This window comes from Lepidochelys kempii, chromosome 20 (assembly GCF_965140285.1).
Source record: "Lepidochelys kempii isolate rLepKem1 chromosome 20, rLepKem1.hap1, whole genome shotgun sequence".
Lineage (NCBI taxonomy): Eukaryota > Metazoa > Chordata > Testudines > Cheloniidae > Lepidochelys > Lepidochelys kempii.
Window position 1 is genome coordinate 26,594,976 of NC_136399.1, and position 23,216 is coordinate 26,618,191.

The window sequence follows — 23,216 nt, forward strand, 5'->3', positions numbered from 1 at the left end:
CACAATTAACCTGGGGGGAGGGACAGCTCGGTGGTTTGGCCTGTTAAACCCAGGGCTGTGAGTTCAATGCTCGAGGGGGCCTTTTAGGGATCTGGGGCAAAATTTGGGGATTGGCCCTGCTTTGAGCAGGGGGTTGGACTAGATACCTCATGAGGTCCCTTCCAACCCTGCTAGTCTATATAATGGCCAAAACTATAATGGGGTTAAAAAAAGAACTAGATAAGCTCCTGGAGGGCAGGTCCATCAATGGCTATTAGCCAAGCTGGCCAGGGATATAGCCCCATCTCCCTTAGGGTGATCCTAAACCTCTGACTGACAGACACCAAGAAGAGGGGTGGGGCTCTCTGAAATTGCCCTGTTCTGTATATTCCCCCTGAAGCTCTGGTACTGATCACGGTCAAGACAAGATAGCAGGCCAGAGAGGCTGTCGGGCTGACCCCTTAGGGCAGCCATGACATGGGTAATTTTCCCCACAGAAAATGGGAAATGGCCAGGAAATGCAGAGTGGCCGTGGCACCTGGCTCGCATTCATCGCCTGTCACTGCCACTCAAAAGAAGCATCTCCAACTTTCCTAAACGCCCTGACAGCGTTTTTCACCCCAACTCAAAAGTTCCTGATTTTTTTCCCAAAGAAAACCAGCCCCGAAAATCCGGATAATTTTCAGTTTACAAAAGTTAAAATGATTTTTCCCTGTTGTTTGTTTTTCACCTGCCCCCTGTTTTCCTGCTGGAAAAGGTGGCCAGGGTGTAATAACTGGAAAAAGGAAAACAAACAACCCCCATCTTTTCTTCACTTCTCAAAACAGAAGTAGCTCAGGTCTGGGCAGCTCTCTCATCAACAATGGGAAAAGTTACAAATAAAAATGGTTGGTTTGGGGAGAAACAAGCCATTTTCAAACCAAAAAGTGTCACCGGGCTCCGCTATCTGTCGCTTACTCCAAACACGGCTCATCTCACACAGGCTGGGGTGGTGCAAGCTTTGGGCACGCTTACACAGCTGCAGGTCGGTCCCCTCGGTCTGTACTCTTTAAGCTCAGGGACTGGAATCCATGGCTCCACAGCAGGGAATTCATTGCAGCATGAGGCTTAATGAGCCCACAAGGCAATTGGATTATGCAAATTGGCCGAGGGGAGAGAGTGGTTCCCGCCTGCCCTGCAAATCCCGTGCTGGGGGCAGTGGTGAGCTGTCTCTGGGATTTTCCTGGCAGACCCCAGAGGGAAAGACGTTTCTGCAATTCAACTGCTATCCCAGCCTCCAGCTCAGACTCACTGCTTAGTGGATATCGCTGCCTCAATGGCAGCAGCCCTCTCCCCCTACCTGTGGTGCCCCCCATGAGGCAGTTAGAGCAGTCCCAGGGCTGCTCTAACTCTTGCTCTGATTCCCATGCTCGCCCCGCCCCGCCCCCCCCCCCGAAGCAGTGTATTGCAGGAATGCCCCATATCCATCCCTGTACTGGGGGCTGGAAGCAGGGCCCTTCCTGCATCTCCTTGCTGACCAGGAGGCTCCAATTGAGCGAGGGGCATTTTTGGCCCCTTTTTAAGGGCTGAAGGGGCCTTGGCCTATGTCCTCCCAGCTCCAGCCAAGCTCAGAGCAACAGACAGAGGCTTTGCCTTTCAGCTCAGGGGGCAGGATCCTGTGGCTGCCGTTCTCCATCCCCATTACAAATGGTGAAGCAGAGAATCGGCGCTGAAGTTGAAATGCTGCTGGGAGGGCTTCACCAGGGGCTGGAAGAGGGGAGGCAATTAGGAGCCCAGTTCTCCTCTGCTCACACCTGAAGTCACTCCTGATTCACACCCACGCCCATTGGGTCGATGGGACAGCCCTGTAACTGGCAGCAGGGACCATGCCCCAGCTGGTGGCCAGTTCCCTTGGCAGCACCAGCCCCCTGCCCCCCACCCCCAAGGGACAACAGCATACGGGGGAGCTTGCAGCAGATCCAGGGCTTGAACCCAGGGCCCTGAAAGCCCTGCTCCTCAGGAGCCCAGCTGGGGGGCCGAGCTAGGACAGTAGGGGGGTCTGTAAGCCCCGCCCAGAGGCCAAACCTTTTCACAGGGACACTCTGGCAGGGGTAGCATGGGGGGGACCCCTCCCTGCACAGCCCAGCTGTCCCTGCTCTGGGGCTCCGCCCTAGGCCTTTCACAAAAGGGGCTCAGGCCAGCGCGTGGCTAGCTGCTGCAGGGAGCTGTGACAGTGACTAGCAGCCCCAGACGGAATTCCCCACAGCTGTCGCAGCCTTTGATCAGCCAGACTCTGCAGCTGGGGAATTAATTCGCAAGCAAGGAAAAGGAGTACGCAGAATCCTACCAGGCCCAGCGCTGACGCCAGGGATGACACACACGAATGCCAAGTTGGCAGTCACTGGGGGCTCTACGCAGGAATATCACACCCCCCCCAAAACAGGCAAGCTCTTATAATAAAAAGCAAACAGGGGGCCTCCTTGAGCTGCTCGGAGCCCTAAGCAATTGCTTGGTCTGCCTATGCCTTGCATGGGCTCTGCAGGTTGGCCACAGGGGAGGGTGAGTAACTGGAGAGTCCTTTGGTGCTTCCCTCTCATCCCACTAAGACTGGCAACACCCTGCAGCCACTTTGTCTGGGGCTTATGCCCTCCGAGATCCCCCTGGAGCACAACAGCCAGTCTTGCCTGGACAGTCCGGTGTGGAGGGCTGGCACGAGACCTTCCACCAGCCAGGAACGTCCCTGAAATCCAGCTGCTGCTCCAGGTGCTAGATGCACTGGGCGCTGCATCGGATGCGTCGTGACATTGGCTTGGGATGCGGCAGACCTCTGGTGTGACCATGGGGAAGTCACTTAGTGTCCATGGGAGTTAAATACCTTTCCAAAGCTGAGGCTTACCGCTCCATGCCCCCCTTCTCCAGCTGCCAAATGAGGGTCAGAACCCTGGTGACGTGTGTTCAGATTTCTGTAGCAGGGACTGTCCCTGCAGGGCGCAATGGGGCCACGCTCTCAGCTGGGGCCTCTCTTAGGTACTGCCTTGTATCTAAGCACATCACAGCCTTTAGGGCATTAATCCTTCCAACCCCCCCGGGAGGCCAGGCAGGTCTAGTATCCCCAGTGTACCGCAAGAGGAAATTGAGGCACAGAGCTGCAGTAACCTGCCCAATATCGCACGGGGAGTCTGTGGCAGAGCAGGGACATGACCCCAGGTCTCCCATGTGTCTGGCTAGTGCCTAATCACTGGGCCGTCCTTCCTCACAGTTGCTACCCTAATGCAAATAATAGAGAGAGCTCCTGGCCTTGGTTACTGGAGGCTGATGGTACTGCAGGACTCCATCCGGCTCCAGGCTCAGCCAGAGGGCATTCCCCATCCGGCAATCCTCAGCCCTAGGTGGGCGACTCACGGGGAAGGTGCTGTGCGTTTGGGGTCTCCTCACTCGCACAATGCTCTGTGACTCTGTTTCCCTCTTGGAACAGAATCTATTCCAAGCCCCACAGGCAGAACCACAGGTAAGTTCAGCATGGGGAGAAGCAATCTCATAAGCAGGAAGGGAGGGCGAAGCAAAGCAGGAGTTGCTAAGCGGCCAAGGAATCCTCAAATGAGTCCAGGGAGATGAAAAAGCTCGCAGAGTTCACGCCACTCAGAGCTGGGGTAAGCGAGTGGTGAGCGAGGCGTGCAGCTTTGGTGACTGAGCCAGAGGCCCGCCCCGCCACCAACCCCAGCTCCAGCTCACTGGGGGGCTTGAATGACTTCACGGCCCTAGGAAGACTGGACTGATGACTTGGGGGCTGGCTTGGGACCCAGGAAAGCTGGGTCCAATTTCTGGCTCTGCCACTGACTCCCCTGAGCGACTCTGAGCAAGTCACTTAGTCTCTCTGTGCCCCAGACCCTACCCGCACAGGTGCTGCTGTCCTACACAGCTGCAGCCAGGGCTGTTTGTGCCAGGCCCTGACCCAGAGGGAAGCATGCAATTGATCAGGAGACAAGACAATCCAGGCTGCTTTTACTGGGAGAGAGTCCTTCTGACAAACAGCTTAAGGCTTAACCTGGATCAATAATACAATTAAGCGGTTACTCTGCAGCATTATGGAGGTCTTGGGGAAAAGGACCACTTCTCTGGCCCCTGCCTCTTCATGCTAGCTGTCACGTGAACAACTTACAGCCACAACAGACACTTAATAGTACATCAGTTACTGTAACCCCCTAGAGGCCGCAACGGAGATGAGAGCCCCACTGCACCAGGCACTGCAGACCCCTACGGGCCCTTCGCTGTGCAGGGCGCTGCACAGACCCCAACCTAGAACAGTGCCCCCACTGTGCCTGTCACTACATGACCCCCAACTGACACCCACCTTGGGCCGGGCACTGGACAGACCCTGACAAAGACCCACACTGTGCAGGGCGCTGCACAGACCCCTACCAAGACTGGCTCCCGCACTGTGCCGGGCGCTGCACAGACAAAGCAAGAGACAGCGTTACCCTAAAGAGCTTTTGTGACAGACACCATCTAGGTGAGCACTGGGGATAGGACCAGAGACCTACACACGTCTCTGTAGCTTGTGCTGAAGAGCCAGACTCCCTAGCTGGAGGCTGTCGCAGACTCACGTCACCCGGAGCCGTGAGTTACGCTTCCAGGCTAAACGGAAGCACCGAGAGCAGGAGGGACTTGCCCCAGCTCATCCAGCCAGGCAGTGACAGAGGAAGGACTAAAACCACCTTCTGCCTCCTGGTTCAGCGCCCTACCCACGAACCCTGCTGCATCCATTGCACCCCACCAGGGCACTGCGCTCGTTCCCCTCATTTCCCCTTCCTTATAAGCATCAGCTGCATGCGGAGAGAACTCCACGGGAGGCTCGGCCTTCTGTTGCGCTAACCAAGCTCCTCAGCAGCTTGTGGCACTGCCTGCTCCCCGGCCACCTCCTCATTCCCCACAAGGTCTAGGCCTAGACGTGCTCGACTTGCGTGAAGTCCGCAACCTGCAGATCTTTGCGGGGCTCGAAACGACGCCCCTCCTGTTGGCTGTTACCATCAGTGGGTGTGCCTCGCTCACCCGGCTGACATTTACAGAGCCTTAGGTGAACCGGCGAGAAAGCAGCGCTCTGCAAATGGCAAGGTGACGGGAGGGCCAGGGTGGGTCACTCGGAGGCGAGGAGCCCTGTGACCGAGGCATCGCTCAGCGAAGGTTTTCGCAGGCCGAGAATAGCTCATGGCACTAAGGGGGGGGGGGAATGCAAAATAGCCTGACTTATCAGATCTCTTGTTAACAGTGAGAGAGAATCTGCCCCTTGCTCTGGGGGTGTGCAGGGGCAAATGGGACATAAACTCAACACAATGGACTGGAGAGAATCTCATCACCCAAGAACAGCGTGCGGCTGCTGTGGGCAGATCGGGGGCAGGCCTGGATAACCTGGTGCTTCACGGATTCTGCTCTGTGCCACTGATAGGCACCTGTTTGCTCTGTCTTACGCCAGGAGCCATTTTTGCCCCACAGCAGCCCAGAATCCAGAGTAAAGGGGTTGTAAAGCCAGCCTTGCCCTCCCCAGCTCAGTATGGACTTGATCCCCTAAATGTGGGGCAGCAGGCTTCAGATTAGTGCAGGTGTCCTCTGAGCATGGAGCTTCTGCATCGCAACCTATCCGTTCTGACCCCTGCAGATCCACCTGGGGCCTGACTCTCAGCTGCTCTGCGCTTACACCAGGGCAGCATGGTGGGAAACACTTCTAGATCAGAACAGGTCCATCCTGCTCTGGTGTAAATGATAGCACATGATGCAGGGCATAATTCGGACTCGGAGCCCTGGGCTGTCCCAGCCACCCACCTGCCATCTGAGTAGCAGTACAGATGTGTCGCAGAGCAGAGCAGAGCAGGAGGAGTTTGTTTTGCCGTCCCACTTGTCTACATCCAGAACTGAGTCAGTTCAGTTAAACTGGTGGGAAACAGCCAAATAGACGCTCTTAATCCAGTTTACAAGTGGCTCTTTGTGGTGTAGTTGGAGTTAATGGGGGACTGAAGCTAAGCCGCTCTTATGCGGAAATAAGAGCGACCTCACAGCACATTTGCAGTAGTTTAGCTAAATCCAGTTGAAATTAAACTGGTGAACGTTCCCAAGGCCTTAAACCACAAGAAAAAGGGGGCCCACACAAGGGCTTCCAGCACTTTAACTAAACCGGGTTAATACCCAGTACTTTCCGTCCATGGCTATCAAGGGATAAATATCATTATCCCCACTTGACAGCTAGGGAAACTGAGGCACAGGCAGGCAATGTGACTTGCTCCGAGGTGATCCAGCAACAAAACAACCAACCTGGCAATAGTTGGTTCCTGGTATGCAGAGACCACTCCCCGCCATGCTGACCAGTATTCACTCATTGCACTCCCCCGTCTGTACCGATCTGTCATCTCTTGTCTTATACGTAGACTGGAAGCTCTCTGGGGCAGGGACTGTCTTTTTGTTCTGTCTGTACAGCGGCTAGCACAATGGATCCTGATTCTATCAATAATGCTACTAGTGTAAGAGCCAGGAATAGAACCCAGGTCTCCCAAGTCTCAGCGCTCTACCCTCTAGGTCACACTGCCTTTAATCCTAGCAATAACTAGCCCCGTACAAGGGAGTGCAGGGTTCTAGGAAGCTTGCTAGAGAGCAAACCCAGGCTCAGACCCCAAGCTGCTGTCTCCCAGAGCATAGCTGTTTGTTCGAACTCCTGATCCCGAGGGTTTAGCCTGATCATTTCTAACTAGAAAAGAGTGGTGAAGGCTCCTTGTCATCTCTGTCATAGTGGGGATTACTCACCTCCTCAGCCCTGGTGTGCATGTGTCTCATCTCCTCAGAAATGACAGATTATTTGCAGATAACCAGAGCACAAAACTTTCCCCCCCTCCTCCCAGGGATAGTTTCTAAAGGCGTCTCAGTGGCAAGATGAAGTTTCCGTTTTTTGGTCATTCCAGAGCTGTGGTCTGGTCTCCTCTGAGCCGCTTTCTCTCTGGTCACATTGCTCCCTGCAAGAGGGAAAGAATTGAAAGCCCGGTGAGAGACTGTGCTCAGGAACCAACTGCAGTCGTCGCTTTAAAGATTGGCGGCTGTCAGTTTAGCGGCAAGACTTGTGGGAAACGGGGGCACAGCCCTGCATGTATGACATCACATCTTGTTGCCATGGAGACAGTGATGAGGTCACGCACCTGGGCGCCAATCTGGCAAAGACTTACGCATCTGTTTGACTTGGGAGAGATAGGATTGCTGCTGTGTGTGAAACCTCACTTACACTCTGGCTCCTTCAGGCCAGTTCGGCTACATAAAGGGGCCTTAAAGTGGGGGGAAATGCACCCCCTTAAGAATCCTCCCCCATGCAGGGGCCTCACCAGCTAGTACAGAGGCTCTGCAAGTACACCCTGCCTGCTCCCCGAGTAAGGGAAGGTCAGAGGTGAAGGCGGAGGGTCACTGCACTACGGCTCATCTCCTTTTCCCCTGGTTGCTGGGAGGCAGAGTGCTAGAGCAGCCCTTCGGCCACTCTAACTTACACAGGGACCATGGAGGCCCAGGAATACAAGGCGCACACAGGGATGCTTAAAGCCATCTTCTCCACCCCATCCATGCCTGCCCCAGGTACAGAGTACCTCAGAATCAGACCCACTGAGCTCAAAGGGGCTACTCACCTGCTTCTAACGTAACATGCATAATCACTGTGGGGTCAGGGCCTCAGAGGGCGACGCTGCCACCCCAGGGCAATAAGACGAATTGGAAGAGTGGAGAAGAGGCTCTCTGGGATCAGCCCCTGACGGGAAAGGAAAGAGGTGTCATCACAGGGTCAGTGCTGTGATTTTGAAGCAGAGGGTGTAAGTGATTAAAGGGTAAAAGTAAAAAACCCAAAACAAAGCAAAAAGTCAGCAGGATAACACCACCCTGAGCTTCTCTAGCAGCTTCCAGAGGAGATGCTCAGAGCATTAGTTACCCCTCCGAGGGGGTCCATAACAATAATACCTCGCTTTTACATAGCTCCAAAAGTGCATTACCAAGCAGATCACTGTCATTATACCCATTTTACCGATGAGGAAACTGAAGCACAGAGGGAAGAAGTGACTTGTCCAAGGTTACCCAGCAGGCCATTACCAGAGCCAGGAATAGAAGCCAGGGCTATTGTGGCCCAGTCCAGCACCCTGTCTGCTAGACCACACAAGGATCATTTTACCCTCCACTTAAAAGCAGCCACCTCTGGAACAGCATACAGCATCTGTTTATTGGCCACACAGTTTGGGGGCTGGAGGATGGCCCATCCCTCCTGTTTGACTTCCAACACTCTCAAAACCCCAAAGCACCAGTAAATTCCATCCTCCATAAATCCTCCTTCCTAACTGCAATTAGACCAGCTGAGCCCAGCCACAATCCATCCCCCACAATCCCTGCAACAAGTGCTGACACCTGGGAGGCAGATTCTTGGCTCAGGAAGTCATCTCCCTGTCAAGCATGGAGCACAGTCTCGACACCCAGCTGAAGGCTAGAATATCAAGTAGTGGCTCCTTCCATGCAGAGCTGATGAGGTTGTGACAGCTCTTCACAGAGTTGCTTAGTCAAGGCTGTCTGCGTTCAGTGCTGTGTTTGATTGGCATTGTTGTTACCAGGGGTGTTAAGAGAGCGGATAAGGAAAGGAGACAGGCAGCGTGAGGCTGAGACTCTGGGGCCAGAGCCTGCACTGAAAATGAGAGGTATTTTCGATTGCGCAAGGACAGCAGTGTTTGGATCCCAGATGCTCAGGAGGAAAATATTCTCCTCTGGTTCTATTCCAGGGTCATCAGTCAGGACGTGCTGTCAAGTGGCCGAGGCAGCATGCCAGGGTCTCCATTTCCCTGCACTTTGTGCGGTCATTCGCACTTGTGCAAAGTGGATATAAAAATCCTGCACCATTCTCATTGGGTAGCAACTGGCCCTGGTGGAAATAGCCCCATGACACGTAAGGGAGACTGGGAACTGAGCCCTCACTGCAGAGCTGGGTAGCTCTCTTCGCTTCAGTGACATGACAAGCCGTACAACGTGCTGCCAACGTGTCAGGAAAAGCCAGCTCCCTTGGGTCGTTGTCAGAGGTGGGATAAACCCACCAGGAGAGGGCTTCATGCTGTATTTGGGGTTTGCTCCCCCATGTCCATTGGTCATTGCTGTCCATTTCTGACTTGGAGGGAGGCTGCTACCTAGCACAATGCCGCTTGAGGTCAGACACAGCTTTTCCTCATTGCTTTCCAATGGGATGCCCCTTACGGGATTGCAGGGGTGCAAACTGGGAAGCCTCCTCTGCCTCTTGAGAGTAAAGGAGTCAATTCTCACCCTTCCCAGCTCCGGAGACTGCAGAGTGCCAGGGACATTGAGGAATACCCTGTGGGCCATGTCCCAACCCTGCACCCTAGGGTTAGGAAGGGATCTGATGGCCATTCTGCCAAGAAGAATATTTGCACCCATACTTCTGTGGCAGGGAGACCCCCAGTGGCTGCAGGGTTAAGTGCAGTTCTCTGTTCATATTGCAGCACGCTGTCGTTCTCAACCAGATGTCCGGGACCTCCTGGGGGGCTGTGAGCAGGTTTCAAGGGGTCCGCCAAGCAGGGCCAGCACTAGACTTGCTGGGGCCGAGAGCAGAAAGCCAAAGTCCCATGGTATGGGGCTGAAGCCCGGGGCTCTGAGCCCCACCACTCATGGTGGAAGCAGAATTCTGAGCAACTTAGCTTCGCAGGGCCCCTGTGGCGTCCAGCCCTGGGCCATTGCCCTGTTTGTTACCCTCCTAATGCTGGCCCTGGCTTTTATGTGCAGAAAAACAGTTCTTGGGGCACAAGTGAGCTGTGGAGTTTTTATAGCACAGGGAGGGGCTCAGAAAGAAAAAGTTTGAGAACCCCTGCTGTAGGGTAGCAGAGTGGACTGATCCTGCTCCTGGCGAGAGTCCATTCCAAATCTGGCTCCAGTTCCCAAGGGGGGATGACAAATCTTATATCCTCTGTGGATCGGGTGCAGCTGCCATGCCGGTGCCCAGATCCTCAGCTGACAGAAATGGGTGCATCCTCCCTTAAAACAACGAGGCTTTGCCTATATACACCACTTAGCCCCACGTGGCAGGTTAAGCCTCAAAGGGAAACTTGGCTCAAAGGCACCCTGGGTCAGAACAGCCCGAACCCAGCAGTTCTGAGGGAGCTTCAGTACAAACGCAGGTGCTGTCCCTGTGGGAGCGAAGTTCACAGCTTTGCTGTCCTCAGGGAACCCATTGCCAGACTGGGCTGACCTCAGAGGTCTAATGGGCGACTTGGGCTTTGCAAGAACAAGGGTCCAGACCTCATGCGCTGAGATGAGAGAATCGTGCTGCCGATTCTCAGGATTTTCCTCGAGGGTCTCACGATATTTGGGATTTTCCTCAAAGCTCCGGCTCCCGGCGTTCTCAGGCTACAGGAGACTTTCTCCGAAGGTCTAGGCGAAGGTCTGGCCCTCGGGTGCGGGGAGAAGCTGGCACACGCGACCCCGCCGGGGCAAAGGAGCCCAGCGGCCCGGTACAGCCACCCCCCTTTTCGGAGACGTCCCGAGCTGGGCATGCTGCCCCCGCTCCCGGGCCTGGCTCTGCCTTGGCGCGCGTAGGCCCGGCGGGGCGGGGGGCCGCGCTGTGGGGGGCAGCCCCTGGCACGGCGGGCGCCCCGCTCTCTGTGGGGGTGCTGGGGCTTCCACAGCCCCCCCAGCAAAGGGCCATCATCACCGGGGGGGGGGGCGCCCTCCACCCACGCTGCCTGTGGCTTTGGGAGGTTGCTCCCCCCTCCCTGCAGCGTGCACACAGCTGGGCGGGAGCCTTCCGCCCCCTGACCCCTCAGGCCCTATGTGCGGCGCGTCGCCCTTTAAGGCCTACGCCAGGTGGGGCGCGGGAGGGGGGGGGACGCATGCGCACTGAGCGGCCGCGGAATCCCGTGCGGCGGCCGAAGTCCTCCTACGCACGCGCAGTAGCAGCTGCGGAGGGCCGCCGGCCTCTTCTGCGCATGCGTATCCGGCTGGGGCGCGGGCGCGCCCGGCCTCGGCCCGCGCACGCGCGGTGGCGCGGGCGAAGCCCTTCCCCCCCCCGGAAGTGAGTCAGGGCGAGGGCGGAAGCTGCGGAGGCTTCCAGAAGGGCCTGGCCGGCGCGGCCCGGCGGCACCATGGTGGATTACAGCGTCTGGGACCACATCGAGGTGTCCGACGACGAGGATGAGACTCACCCCAACATCGACACGGCCAGCCTCTTCCGCTGGCGGCACCAGGTGCGGCCCGGCCCGGCCCCTGCCCCTGCCCCTCTGCCCCCCCCGCGGCCCCAGCCCCTGCCCCTCTCCCCCCCCCGGGCCCCAGCCCCTCTCCCCCCCCCCCGGCCCCAGCCCCTGCCCCTCTCCCCCCCCCGGCCCCAGCCCCTCTCCCCCCCCCCGGCCCCAGCCCCTGCCCCTCTCCCCCCCCCCGGCCCGGCCCCTGCCCCTCTGCCCCCCCGCGGCCAGCCCCTCTCCCCCCCCGGCCCCAGCCCCTGCCCCTCTGCCCCCCCGCGGCCCCAGCCCCTCTCCCCCCCCCGGCCCCAGCCCCTGCCCCTCTCCCCCCCCCCGGCCCGGCCCCTGCCCCTCTGCCCCCCCGCGGCCAGCCCCTCTCCCCCCCCGGCCCCAGCCCCTGCCCCTCTGCCCCCCCGCGGCCCCAGCCCCTCTCCCCCCCCCGGCCCCAGCCCCTGCCCCTCTCCCCCCCCCCCGGCCCGGCCCCTGCCCCTCTGCCCCCCCGCGGCCAGCCCCTCTGCCCCCCCCGGCCCCAGCCCCTGCCCCTCTGCCCCCCCCGCGGCCAGCCCCTCTCCCCCCCCCCGGCCCCAGCCCCTGCCCCTGCTCCTCTGCCCCCCCCGGCCCCAGCCCCTGCCCCTCTGCCCCCCCGCGGCCAGCCCCTCTCCCCCCCCCGGCCCCAGCCCCTCTCCCCCCCCCGGCCCCAGCCCCTGCCCCTCTCCCCCCCCCGGCCCCAGCCCCTGCCCCTCTCCCCCCCCCGGCCCCAGCCCCTCTCCCCCCCCCCCGGCCCCAGCCCCTGCCCCTCTCCCCCCCCCGGCCCCAGCCCCTGCCCCTCTCCCCCCCCCGGCCCCAGCCCCTGCCCCTCTCCCCCCCCCGGCCCCAGCCCCTGCCCCTCTCCCCCCCCCGGCCCCAGCCCCTGCCCCTCTGCCCCCCCCGGCCCCAGCCCCTGCCCCTCTGCCCCCCCCGCGGCCAGCCCCTGCCCCTCTGCCCCCCCGCGGCCAGCCCCTGCCCCTCTCCCCCCCCCGGCCCCTGCCCCTGCCCCTCTCCCCCCCCCCGGCCCCAGCCCCTCTCCCCCCCCCCGGCCCCAGCCCCTGCCCCTCTGCCCCCCCGCGGCCAGCCCCTCTCCCCCCCCCGGCCCCAGCCCCTCTCCCCCCCCCGGCCCCGGCCCCAGCCCCTCTCCCCCCCCCGGCCCCGGCCCCAGCCCCTCTCCCCCCCCCGGCCCCAGCCCCTCTGCCCCCCCCGGCCCCAGCCCCTGCCCCTCTCCCCCCCCCGGCCCCAGCCCCTGCCCCTCTCCCCCCCCCGGCCCCAGCCCCTCTCCCCCCCCCCGGCCCCAGCCCCTCTCCCCCCCCCGGCCCCAGCCCCTGCCCCTCTGCCCCCCCGCGGCCAGCCCCTCTCCCCCCCCCCGGCCCCAGCCCCTGCCCCTCTGCCCCCCCGCGGCCAGCCCCTCTCCCCCCCCCCGGCCCGGCCCCTGCCCCTCTGCCCCCCCCGGCCCCAGCCCCTGCCCCTCTGCCCCCCCGCGGCCAGCCCCTCTCCCCCCCCCCCGGCCCCAGCCCCTGCCCCTCTGCCCCCCCCGCGGCCAGCCCCTCTCCCCCCCCCGGCCCCTGCCCCTGCCCCTCTCCCCCCCCCCGGCCCCAGCCCCTCTCCCCCCCCCCGGCCCGGCCCCTGCCCCTCTGCCCCCCCGCGGCCAGCCCCTCTCCCCCCCCCGGCCCCTGCCCCTGCCCCTCTCCCCCCCCCCGGCCCCAGCCCCTGCCCCTCTGCCCCCCCCGCGGCCAGCCCCTCTCCCCCCCCCCGGCCCCAGCCCCTGCCCCTCTGCCCCCCCCGCGGCCAGCCCCTCTCCCCCCCCCCGGCCCCAGCCCCTGCCCCTCTGCCCCCCGGGAGCGCCCCGCGCCTGCGGAGACCCGGCCCAGTGCCACTGGGCTCCCAACCCGGGGCCCCAGCCCCTCTGCGCCCCCGGCCCCTCTGCGCCCCCCCGGCCAGCCCCTGCCCCTCTGCGCCCCCCCGGCCAGCCCCTGCCCCTCTGCCCCCCTGGCCAGCCCCTGCCCCAGCCCCTCTCCCCAAAACCCCTGCCCCAGCCCCTCTCCCCAAAACCCCTGCCCCAGCCCCTCTCCCCAAAACCCCTGCCCCAGCCCCTCTGCCCCCCCAGCCGGCCCCTCTGCCCCCCGGCCCCTCTCCCCTCTGCCCCCCCTGCCCCAGCCCCTCTGCCCCCCCCGGCCAGCCCCTCTCCCCATAACCCCTGCCCCAGCCCCTCTGCCCCCCGGCCAGCCCCTCTCCCCTCTCCCCCCCCTGACCAGCCCCTGCCCCTCTGCCCCCCCGCGGCCAGGCCCTGCCCCTCTGCCCCCCTGGCCAGCCCCTGCCCCCTCCCCTCTGCCCCCCCTGCCCCAGCCCCTCTCCCCAAAACCCCTGCCCCAGCCCCTCTCCCCAAAACCCCTGCCCCAGCCCCTCTCCCCAAAACCCCTGCCCCAGCCCCTCTGCCCCCCCAGCCGGCCCCTCTGCCCCCCCAGCCGGCCCCTCTGCCCCCCTGCCCCCCCGGCCCCTCTCCCCTCTGCCCCCCCTGCCCCAGCCCCTCTGCCCCCCCCGGCCAGCCCCTCTCCCCATAACCCCTGCCCCAGCCCCTCTGCCCCCCGGCCAGCCCCTCCCCAAAACCCCTGCCCCAGCCCCTCTCCCCTCTCCCCCCCCCCGACCAGCCCCTGCCCCTCTGCCCCCCCGCGGCCAGGCCCTGCCCCTCTGCCCTGCCCCAGCCCCTCTCCCCCCCCCCGGCCAGCCCCTCTCCCCATAACCCCAGCCCCTCTGCCCCCAGCCCCAGCCCCTCTCCCCAAAACCCCAGCCCCTCTCCCCAAAACCCCAGCCCCTCTCCCCATAACCCCTGCCCCAGCCCCTCCCCCCCCGGCCAGCCCCTGCCCCTCTGCCCTGCCCCAGCCCCTCTGCCCCCCCGGCCTGGCCCTCCCCAAAACCCCTGCCCCAGCCCCTCTTCCCTCTGCCCCCCCCGGCCAGCCCCTCCCCAAAACCCCTGCCCCAGCCCCTCTCCTTCCCCCCCCCGGCCAGCCCCCCCCCCCCCCCCCCGGCTAGCCCCTGCCCCAGCGTGCCCGGTGTCAAGATCCCCCGCCCGCCCCAGTGCCACTGTGCTCCCAACCCGGGGCCCCAGCCCCCGGCCCCACACACACACACACAAAAAGAAAAGGAGGACTTGTGGCACCTTAGAGACTAGCCAATTTATTTGAGCATGAGCTTTCGTGAGCTACAGCTCACACACACACACACCCCGGGCTCAGCCCATTGCAGAGACCGGCCTCTGCCGGGGCGCTGTTGAGAGAGGAGAGCACTGACCTATTGCCCTTGCCCTTGCCCTAGCCCCAGCCCCTCCCCGATAGCCCTGTCCCCCAGCCAGCCCCCCTGCCCCAGCCCCAAGGAAAAACTTGCTAGCTCTGGAACAGGCTTCCCAAGGGAGTTTGTGGATTCCACATCATTGGAGGGTTTTAAGAACAGATGGACAAACACCAGTCAGGGATGGTCTAGGGTTACTTGGTCTTGCCTCAGCACAGGGGGCTGGACTTGGCGACCTCTTAAGGTCCCTTCCAACCTGATATTTCTATGATTTTGTTTTATCAGGAGATCTGTGGCCCTCCAGTGGAGGGCTGATTTATATTCCCTTAGTACAGAAAGAGAAACGGAGGCACAAAGCAGGGAGGGGAATCACCTGCAATGGTGCAGCAAAGCAGGAGTAGTGTCTGGACTACAACTCAGGAGTCCTGACTGCGAGTCCAAGAGGAAACCCTGGGGCTTACTGTCTCCATATGCTCACTTGTGAAACCCCAGGAAGCTGTCTGGGCAGAAATCCATTCCCCAGTCTTCCAGTAACTTTCTCCACCACAGCCAGTCTGCACTTGGGAGCCAACAGAAAGGAAAACCAATGTCATGGCCTTAACTGACTCTGATACCAGTAACAGCAGTGTTCAGGTGCTGTAGTGGATACTACCCAACAGACTAAAGCCTCAGACAGGCAGGTGTGGTAAGACGCTCTACTAAGTCCCCATGTATTTGTAACTGGTTCCAGTTTAACAGATGAGGCATTGAGTCAGCCTTACCTGCCTTCTTTAGGGAATAAATGAGCTCTGGATGCAGTGTGTGTGAATGCAAAGGTTTAGTTTCTAATGCATCACCTGTCAGTCACCTTTTATTGGGGCTGGGAACCCACCCTGTTGGCTTAGGGAGTTCTGATCTTGTTTGAGTGGCAAGCGCTGGGGAAAATCCAGTTTTATTCTGGGTAAGATGGGGGCTTTTCACCTCTGCTGTATATGTGGTATAGATACCAAGATCGACCGGTCTCTCAAAGGTCCTAGAATGTTGGCAGTGCACTTTGCCTTTTCTCCTTCCCTTGGGAATTCCAGGGCTTTGAGAAGGGAATGCGATGCTGAGGTCCAATAATGATTCTGCCAGTCACTCGTGCTGAGCAACTCATTTCATTCCCCTGCCTCAGTTTCCCTATCTGTAAAATGGGGATAATACCTGTTAGAGAGAGCTGCGATGGGGGAAGCTGAAGTTTTGGTGGCTAATTGAGGAGTGTTTTGGTAATCTAAAGCACTATGTAAGTACTAAGTACTGGGAGACAATGGAGAAATAAACTGTGATCTTTTTCAAACCCTCCTTCCCTGAGTGTTGTGCATCCCTCCTTTGAGAGCGCATGTGCAGTGTGAGTAACTGTATTTCAGCTAGGGTGTTCTTCCTCCAGACTAGCATGTTATGCCCAGGAAGGATCTCTGCTCCATGTGGAGAAATAAATGTTTTTCTCCACATGGAGAAGAAAATGGGAATTCAGCTTTTGTTTTCCAGGCTCAGAGGGGGAAGAAATTATTCTCCAACAGCCACAGCAAGAGCTATGTCCAATCAACAGCAAACAAAATCCTAAGGATCTTAGAACCCTCTTGAAAACATAACATAGCAAACGTGTTCAGTAGTTAACTGTTGGGTCTCTGGAAGGAAGGCAGCATTAGAATGCCTATAGCTAGGACACACAGACTGAAACAGAACAGGGGGCAAATTTGAGTTGAATATCAAGGGAATCTCCAATGCTATCAGCCTAAGGGAGGTGGTAGAAACTCCATTGCTTGAGGCAGTTGCACCTAGATTAGACTAAAGATTGTACAGTAGTGAACAGCCCTGCCCTGGCCTGTGAGGGTGGATGATGTGGGGATCAATAGGACTCTTCCACCTCTTAATTTTCAGCTAGAACAAATTGATACTGGAGAGGAGAGGAACGTTCATTCTCCTGCTTCTGGGTTAACACTGATTTCCTGCATCGCATGCTCTGTTGAGCATAATTGGAGTCTCTGCAGACATGCCAAGCCCTCGGGAAACTCTAACTACTAAGTGGCACTGAGCTCTCATTTAGCAGCACAGGGTGGCTGTGTGTGTGAGAATGTCAGTGCAGCACAGAAGAGAGATGGCTAAAAAGTCTGATTAAACCATAAGGCTCCTACAGGCTAGTTGCAATGAGTGTGAGGTTGAAGGTTCAGTTCTCTACAGAGGCAAGAAATTAGCCCCACGCTCTGTGATACTGGGATTAAGCGAAAAGTCGACGAGTTGGGAAGCATGACAGTGCAGGTAGGCTAACCCTTCTCTGGCACAGAAGATACTGTCCTGTTGGTGTAATGTAATTCAGCATGTCAATTGCTGTTCTGTTAGATCCTATCAGGGTTCGAATCAGCCCAACCATCATCTCCTGTGTGTGGTGCATGAGGCAAGGAGAGGGTTCCCAGTGTTACTCAAACTGTCTGTACTCTCCTCTTTGCCAGTGAATCAGTTGGCTCTTCTATTCCAAGAGCAAGTGATGAAGAGTACTTTAAAAAAAGCTGTAAATTGATATCTGCAGGCCCGAGTGGAGAGGATGGAACAGTTCCAGAAGGAGAAAGAAGAGCTGGATAAAGGGTGCAGGGAATGCAAACGGAAACTAGCCGAGTGCCAGAAGAAAATGAAGGAGCTGGAGGTGGCAGACGCGGTGAGCGGGAAAGGGGAGCTGCAGAGACTTCAGGCCGAAGCGCAGCAGCTGAGAAAAGAAGAGAAAAGCTGGGAAAAGAAGATCGAGGAGCTGAGGAAGAAGGAGAAGAACATGCCTTGGAACGTGGACACCCTGAGCAAAGACGGCTTCAGCAAGGTTGGTCTGAAGGGTGCCTGGTGAGGGGAAGGAGCTGCATGGGTGTCCGGCTGGGGAACCTGCCTTGCAAACATGGCATCAGACTTGTTGTGCTGGAAGCACAGCTGGCGATGCAGCAGCACCATGAACCAGCCTCCTCTCTCTCTGCAGAGTGTTTTCAATGTCAAACCTGAAGAGGACGATGAATCGGAGGAACAGAAAGAGAAGAAACACAAGACGTTTGTGGAGAAGTACGAGAAGCAGATCAAACACTTTGGTAAGTTAGCCAGCTGCAAGTGTAGTGCTCCCTGGCAGTCGAGGCAATGAAAGCGTCAAAAGTCCCTCTTGACTTAGAAAAGGGCTCTGGGTTAGCGAGGCTGTGAGAGACTCTTCCAGCAGGGTGAGGGAAGCGATCGCAACGCAGTTGGACTCCCGGCTACCTGGGTCATGTCCACCATACCTGTCTTCTCCCATGCTGCAGACTTAGAAAGGAAAGCACATGCAGTTGGAGAGACCCATGTTCGGTGTGGGGTAGCAGAGTGTTCTCAGCGGGGGGTCCCTGCCTCCTTTCAGAACCATATGTAAAAGGCACCAATAAGCCAGAGGTCTACTAACACAGCCCACTCCTGGGGCTTGTTTTTACCCTTAACTTCACTTACAAAGCCCTACTGCAGGACTGTACGAACCAACATCTGGCTGTAGCATGTAGGCTTTCTCCTGAACGGCTCTTCTCTTGAGTCCCACCCCCGACTTTGCTGGACCTTCTCTGCCTCCTCCTAACTCTTCACTACTTTAATCATTCTGAATTGGAGCTTTGCTCAGGTGCCCTTCACCAGAACTCTGGAGCTGCTCACTTACTAGTGCATCTATCCGCCCCACAGTCCTGGGGTAGGGAAGGGTTATCCCCATTTTACAGAGGTGGATATCGAGTACAAAGGGATGAAGTGACTTAGCCAGGGTCACATGGAGAGTCTGGCGGAGCCAAGAAATGACCCCAGATTTCTTGAGTCCCAATCTAGTGCCTTCCCACAGGCCTGTCTTTTCTTATGGGACCCTCTTGGTCTGATTGGTCAGGCGAGTCAGCAGGTTAGCTCTATGTTGCCACATCATTGGGTCCTGTACTGGATTCTGCCTTCATAATCCTGCTGCTTGGATACCAAAGTCATAGGCCTCTAATAAATATGCTTGGTAAATTCAGCTGGGTGTTCTTCGGTTAAATTCCTACAATGCTTCTGTCCCACCCACCCCATCTAAAGACAGCACACCCTGCCTTCATTTGGGCTGTTCCTGTGAAATGCAGCCAGGAGGAGAAGTTAATCCTCTGTCCCGTGTTTGATCTGTCCTAGGTACTTAGGTGGCCCCTTGACCTTGTAGATGGTGAGGTGCTCAGATACCAAAAGAGCCTCTCATGAGGGATCCTAGTGCTGCTGGCTCAGCTGCACAGATAGAGAGCTGAGGCACAAAGGCCCAGATCCTCCGGGGTGTTTACCTAAATACCTAATACTAAGTGACTTGGCCAAGGTCACAAACACAACCTGGAGCAGAAGAGGGAATTGAACCCAGGTCTCCCAATCACAGGCGAGTGCCCTGACCACACCACCATCTTTCCCCTCCAGCAGGTGGAATCCTGCCTCCTAAAGTACTGCTGATCCTCTCTAGCCCTGTCCAGGCTCCGCAACGGCTTTGTGGGTGGGCTCTTCTCTCTGACCATGTGGCAAGGTGACTGTCTGCTGTTAACTGGGGCTCTCCTGCTTTGAAGGGATGCTGCGGCGCTGGGACGACAGCCAGAAGTATCTATCTGATAACCCGCATCTGGTGTGTGAGGAGACCGCCAATTACCTGGTCATCTGGTGCATTGATCTGGAAGTGGAAGAGGTGAGGCTGCTGTGTTTCCCCAGGAGTTGTGACTGCAGCTGATAGCAGCGAGGAATAAATCCCAGGGACCCTGTTGAGTTCTGACCCATTCACGTTTGTGGTGGGCCAAACTCTTTCCCATTAGAATCCCTTCCCTAATGGACGCCTCATGGCATAGTGAACCCGTGCTGGGGGAACGAGACCCGGAAAGTGTGTACCCAAGTGGCTCCATGGCTCGTGCATTAGTTTCCCCGTCAGTACTCTTGTTCCAGCAGCTGTTCATCTGATCCACTAGCTGCTCATTCTCTTCCCGAGTCAGCCTTGGTTGTCTTGTGACCAGCTGCCCCCCGGGGAGCCAGTGTCTCTTTCAAAGACGGCCTCCGTTTGCTTTAAAGATGGCGCTGACATCTGAGAAATCCTGGCAGCTGAGTCTGGAAGGGAATGGGCCACGGGCTCAGACTGCAGCGGACTCGCTTGTCATGGCTCTCTGCCAGCCAGTGTCTTCTTCCCACTGCCTCCCTGAGTAACGAGGGGCAAGGCTGTGGTGGCTGGCATCTCGGGGTCTGTCAGAATTTGAGCACGCCCTCAGCTGGCAGTGCACCGCACAGCACAGTCCTTAGAGCCATAGGTGCCTTTCTCTTCCGCCTCCTAGAAACACGCCCTGATGGAGCAGGTCGCCCATCAGACCATCGTGATGCAGTTCATCCTAGAGCTGGCCAAGAGCCTGAAGGTGGACCCCAGAGCTTGTTTTAGACAGTTCTTCACCAAAATCAAGGTGAGTTCCAAGTCCCCTTCAGCTGTGCTGTTTTCTCCCCATTTCCCCCTCTCACAGGTGGCCTGAAGTCAGGAGGAATGCGGTGGACAGTGTGGAACTCCCTGCTGTGGAGTGTTGGTTAGGTCAGGAATTTAGCAAGATTCCAAGAGGGAGTGGACACACGGATTCCCAGAATATCCCGAATTCGAACAGTTACTGCTAAGGATACAAACCTGCTTCAGGGTTTGAGACAGCCTCTATTAGAAGTTAAGAAGAGATCTTCATGAGGCAAATTACCCCATGTCTACATCCTGTGTGGTTTCTCGCACTGTCCTCTGCAGCTTCTGATTCTGGCCACTGTCAGAGACAAGCTACTGCGCTATGTGGACCTTAGATCTGAGCCAGTCTGGCAATTCCGATACCACGTGGTGACATCCTTCTTCGTTCTCAGTCTGCCCTCTCTGGAGAGAGGGGGCCCAAGGCCCACTCAGGAGTGAGGTTTAAATACAGACTGACTTTTGCCCAGCTTCCCATGGCCAGCTCTCTGGCTCAGTAGTGTGAGGTGTGGCTGGGGTCACCACTGTGGCTAATAGCTAAAGCTGAAGATCCTTCTCCTTTGTTACTGGGCCATCTGAAAGACACTTGGGGAGCTGCCTCCTGAGAGCTCTGTGCCCAGAGGGCCCCAAGCTCGGAGAACATATTGGACTGTAAGTTTTATCCCTCCTACTTGCTGGACTTTTTCCTGCCACCTGTTGCTTGTGCCCTACCATCGCCTGCCTGTGTGTTTGTGGCGCTGTGCTTGCTCCCACGGCAGTGGGTTGTCAGGACGCCGCAGGAGGAGAGTGTGTCAGTCTGTCACAAATGCTTCTGAGCCGTCCATCCTCCTGCAGCAGGTGGCTTTTGATGAAGGAAGCACGTGGGCTAATAGGCAGCACTTCCCCTCCCCCCAGCCCTGCAATGAGCCTGATTGAATGGGAGCGTGGCTACTCTAGCCTGAGCATGGGGTGTGTCATCTGGGGTCGGCCACGGCTCTCATGCCTGGCTGGATCCTGTGCCATCTTGGCTCCTTCGTTAATGTTCTGGCCTCTGACTCTGCTACCCTGCTTCTCCCTGCTCGTTGCAGACGGCCGATCAGCAGTACATGGAGGGGTTCACCGACGAGCTGGAGGCCTTCAAGGAGCGGGTGAGAGGCCGCGCCAAGGTGCGCATCGAGAAAGCCATGAAAGAGTATGAAGAGGAGGAGCGGCAGAAACGGCTGGGCCCAGGCGGGCTGGATCCCGTGGAGGTGTACGAATCCCTCCCGGCTGTGAGTAGCCTGATCGCTGAGCAGCAGGTGTCTTGTGCTCTAATCAAGAGCAGCTGGTGTCGATCTCGCATCCTGGCTCCCACTTAAAAGGGTTTCCTTCCCACTCCCTATCCTGTCTAGAGTACTTATCTGGCCCCATTCTCTGAGCAGCTCAGACGCTCTGATGGGTTTATTCTCCCCACCCCCCAGGTCAGAAAGCCCTATCCCCATTTTACAGGTGGGGCACTGAGGCATAGCGAGACTGACTTACCCAAGTCTGACAGAGCAGGGAAGTGAACCCAGGTCTTCCAAGCCCTCAGGCTAGTGTCCTGGCTACTGCACCACCCTCCCAGGGAAGTGGGCAAGGTGGCATTCCTCCGTGCCCCGGGGCATGGGTGGGTCACTGCGGAGTGCCTCCAGGTGCCAGAGCCAGGTGCACAGTCTCCACTGCCTTCCTAGGCCTTGTGCTCCCGCTCAGCTAAGAGACAAGACGTGAGCTCCTGGGCACTATCTATTGCACGGGGCTGTGGAAGGGGCCATGTCCCCGACCAGCTCACCATGCTGCCCTCTCCTCCCCCAGGAGCTGCAAAAGTGTTTCGATTCGAAAGACGTTCAGATGCTGCAGGATGCAATCAGCAAAATGGAGCCGGCGGTGAGTATGCCTTGGGTGGGGAGACACGGGGCCTAGGTGAAAGCCAAGAGTGCCCAGCTCTTGAGGCACAGGGGGAGAGCCATCAGCTTTCTGTTGCTGTGAATTGGGGTCCATTCCCAGGCACGTTATCGCATCTTCCTACGTAGCTATTGGCTTCTTCCCAAGTCACTGATCTCCAGCCAACCAAGTGGCAATGGGCCCTTGGCTGAAGGCTGCAATGCAGTGTCTGGCAGGGGATGGAGGTGGGCTTTGGGAGCTCTGGGAGGAAGCAGAGACCCGTGGGGTGAGTGCTGGGCTAAAATCCCTTAGCCCATGCTCTGTGTTCCAGGAAGCCAAGTACCACATGCAGCGTTGCATCGATTCTGGGCTCTGGGTGCCAAATGCCAAGACGGCGGAGGGAGCGGAGAAGGGAGGTGAGGAGGCGGAGGCTGTCTACGAGGAGGTCACGAAGGAGAGCAGCGAGGAGGAGAAAGGAAACCCATGAACTACCGCTGGAAATGCGTAAAGCAGACTGTCCCCTCACCTCTCCCCCACTGCCACCACCCTACCCCCTCTCGCCTTCCTCTCTCACCCAATTATCCCTCAGGATGACACATGCTTTACACACGTAGACACTTTGTGAATGTGTGAGCTGCTTGCTGGCTCTTTGTATCCAACTCCAAGCCCTGGGCTGCCTTGGGGGAGCAGCCGGAAGCCCCTGTATTTGCACTGGGGCCGTCCCAGTCAGTTACTCTAGGGACTTGGCATGGCCGTTTAGGTTCTAGGCCTCCCGCTGGTCAGAGTTACAGATGTGCTGTTGTATCTTTTCTGTTGGTAGCCAGTACGGCTATTACACGAATAAAGAGATTGAAGGAGCTGAGCGTGGCACGCACTTGCTGGGGGCAGAGTCGTGGAAGCAGCTGTGCTTTTGTTGTGGCTTCTGAAAAGAGAGAAATTGACCTAAAAAGTTGTCCCCAGTGCTGGGAGGTACGTTGCAGGCCAGCCTGAAGGCATTGGCCTTCCCTAGTCTGCAGGAGCCCTTGGTGGCCAAAACAAACTGTATGGGCTGCCATGGCACCTGGCAGGGCCTGCAGGCCAACACACCAGCCAACCTGCACCTGGGGTAGCTCCTGGGCCCTCTCCCGGTGTGCGCTCCGGGGCCTGGTGGAGCGGGCTGTGCTGTGAACGTGCCCGAGGCTTCGGCCCAGCTCTGCTGATCGGCACAGTGCGTGAGCAGTCTCTCACTTTCCTTACCAGCTGCCTGTCTCTGTCCAGCCCTGTCCCGTGCTGAGGGTGACGGCTTCACCCGTAGGGCCGTGGAGTGCACAGGGCATGGAGCCTATGCCAAGTGACACCCTACATTGATGGGGACGCACAGC

At 58.6% G+C, this 23,216-nt stretch overlaps 3 protein-coding genes across 3 annotated transcripts in view; 2 read left to right on the forward strand and 1 right to left on the reverse strand.

Annotated features, from left to right (window-relative positions):
- The window catches only part of PDE4A (phosphodiesterase 4A), a 168,323-nt gene extending 157,718 nt beyond the window's left edge, over positions 1-10,605 (reverse strand). Inside the window, exons 1-3 of the mRNA XM_073318230.2 lie at positions 8,371-10,605; positions 7,608-7,726; positions 6,748-6,953 (exon numbers count right to left, since the gene is read on the reverse strand). The gene's annotated coding sequence lies outside the window, so the exon portion shown is untranslated. The remainder of the gene's footprint in view (positions 1-6,747; positions 6,954-7,607; positions 7,727-8,370) is intronic.
- TYK2 (tyrosine kinase 2) overlaps positions 1-23,216 on the forward strand; it is a 65,008-nt gene that overhangs the window by 1,577 nt on the left and 40,215 nt on the right. The gene's annotated exons all lie outside the window — the stretch shown is intronic.
- On the forward strand, positions 11,012-22,712 carry CDC37 (cell division cycle 37, HSP90 cochaperone). Its single transcript, XM_073318182.2, has 8 exons — positions 11,012-11,201; positions 17,053-17,334; positions 17,485-17,590; positions 19,073-19,188; positions 19,820-19,942; positions 21,045-21,227; positions 21,787-21,858; positions 22,187-22,712. Exons 1-8 carry the CDS (start codon positions 11,100-11,102, stop codon positions 22,340-22,342), a joined length of 1,140 nt encoding a protein of 379 aa, XP_073174283.1. The 5' UTR covers positions 11,012-11,099; the 3' UTR covers positions 22,343-22,712.

Coding starts and splice junctions, on each gene's coding strand:
- CDC37 (XM_073318182.2), top strand. CDS start 11,100: ATGGTGGATTACAGCGTCTGGGACCACATCGAGGTGTCCGACGACGAG. Junction 17,591..19,072: donor GAAGCAGATCAAACACTTTG/GTAAGTTAGCCA, acceptor CCTGCTTTGAAG/GGATGCTGCGGCGCTGGGAC. Junction 21,228..21,786: donor TGTACGAATCCCTCCCGGCT/GTGAGTAGCCTG, acceptor CTCCTCCCCCAG/GAGCTGCAAAAGTGTTTCGA.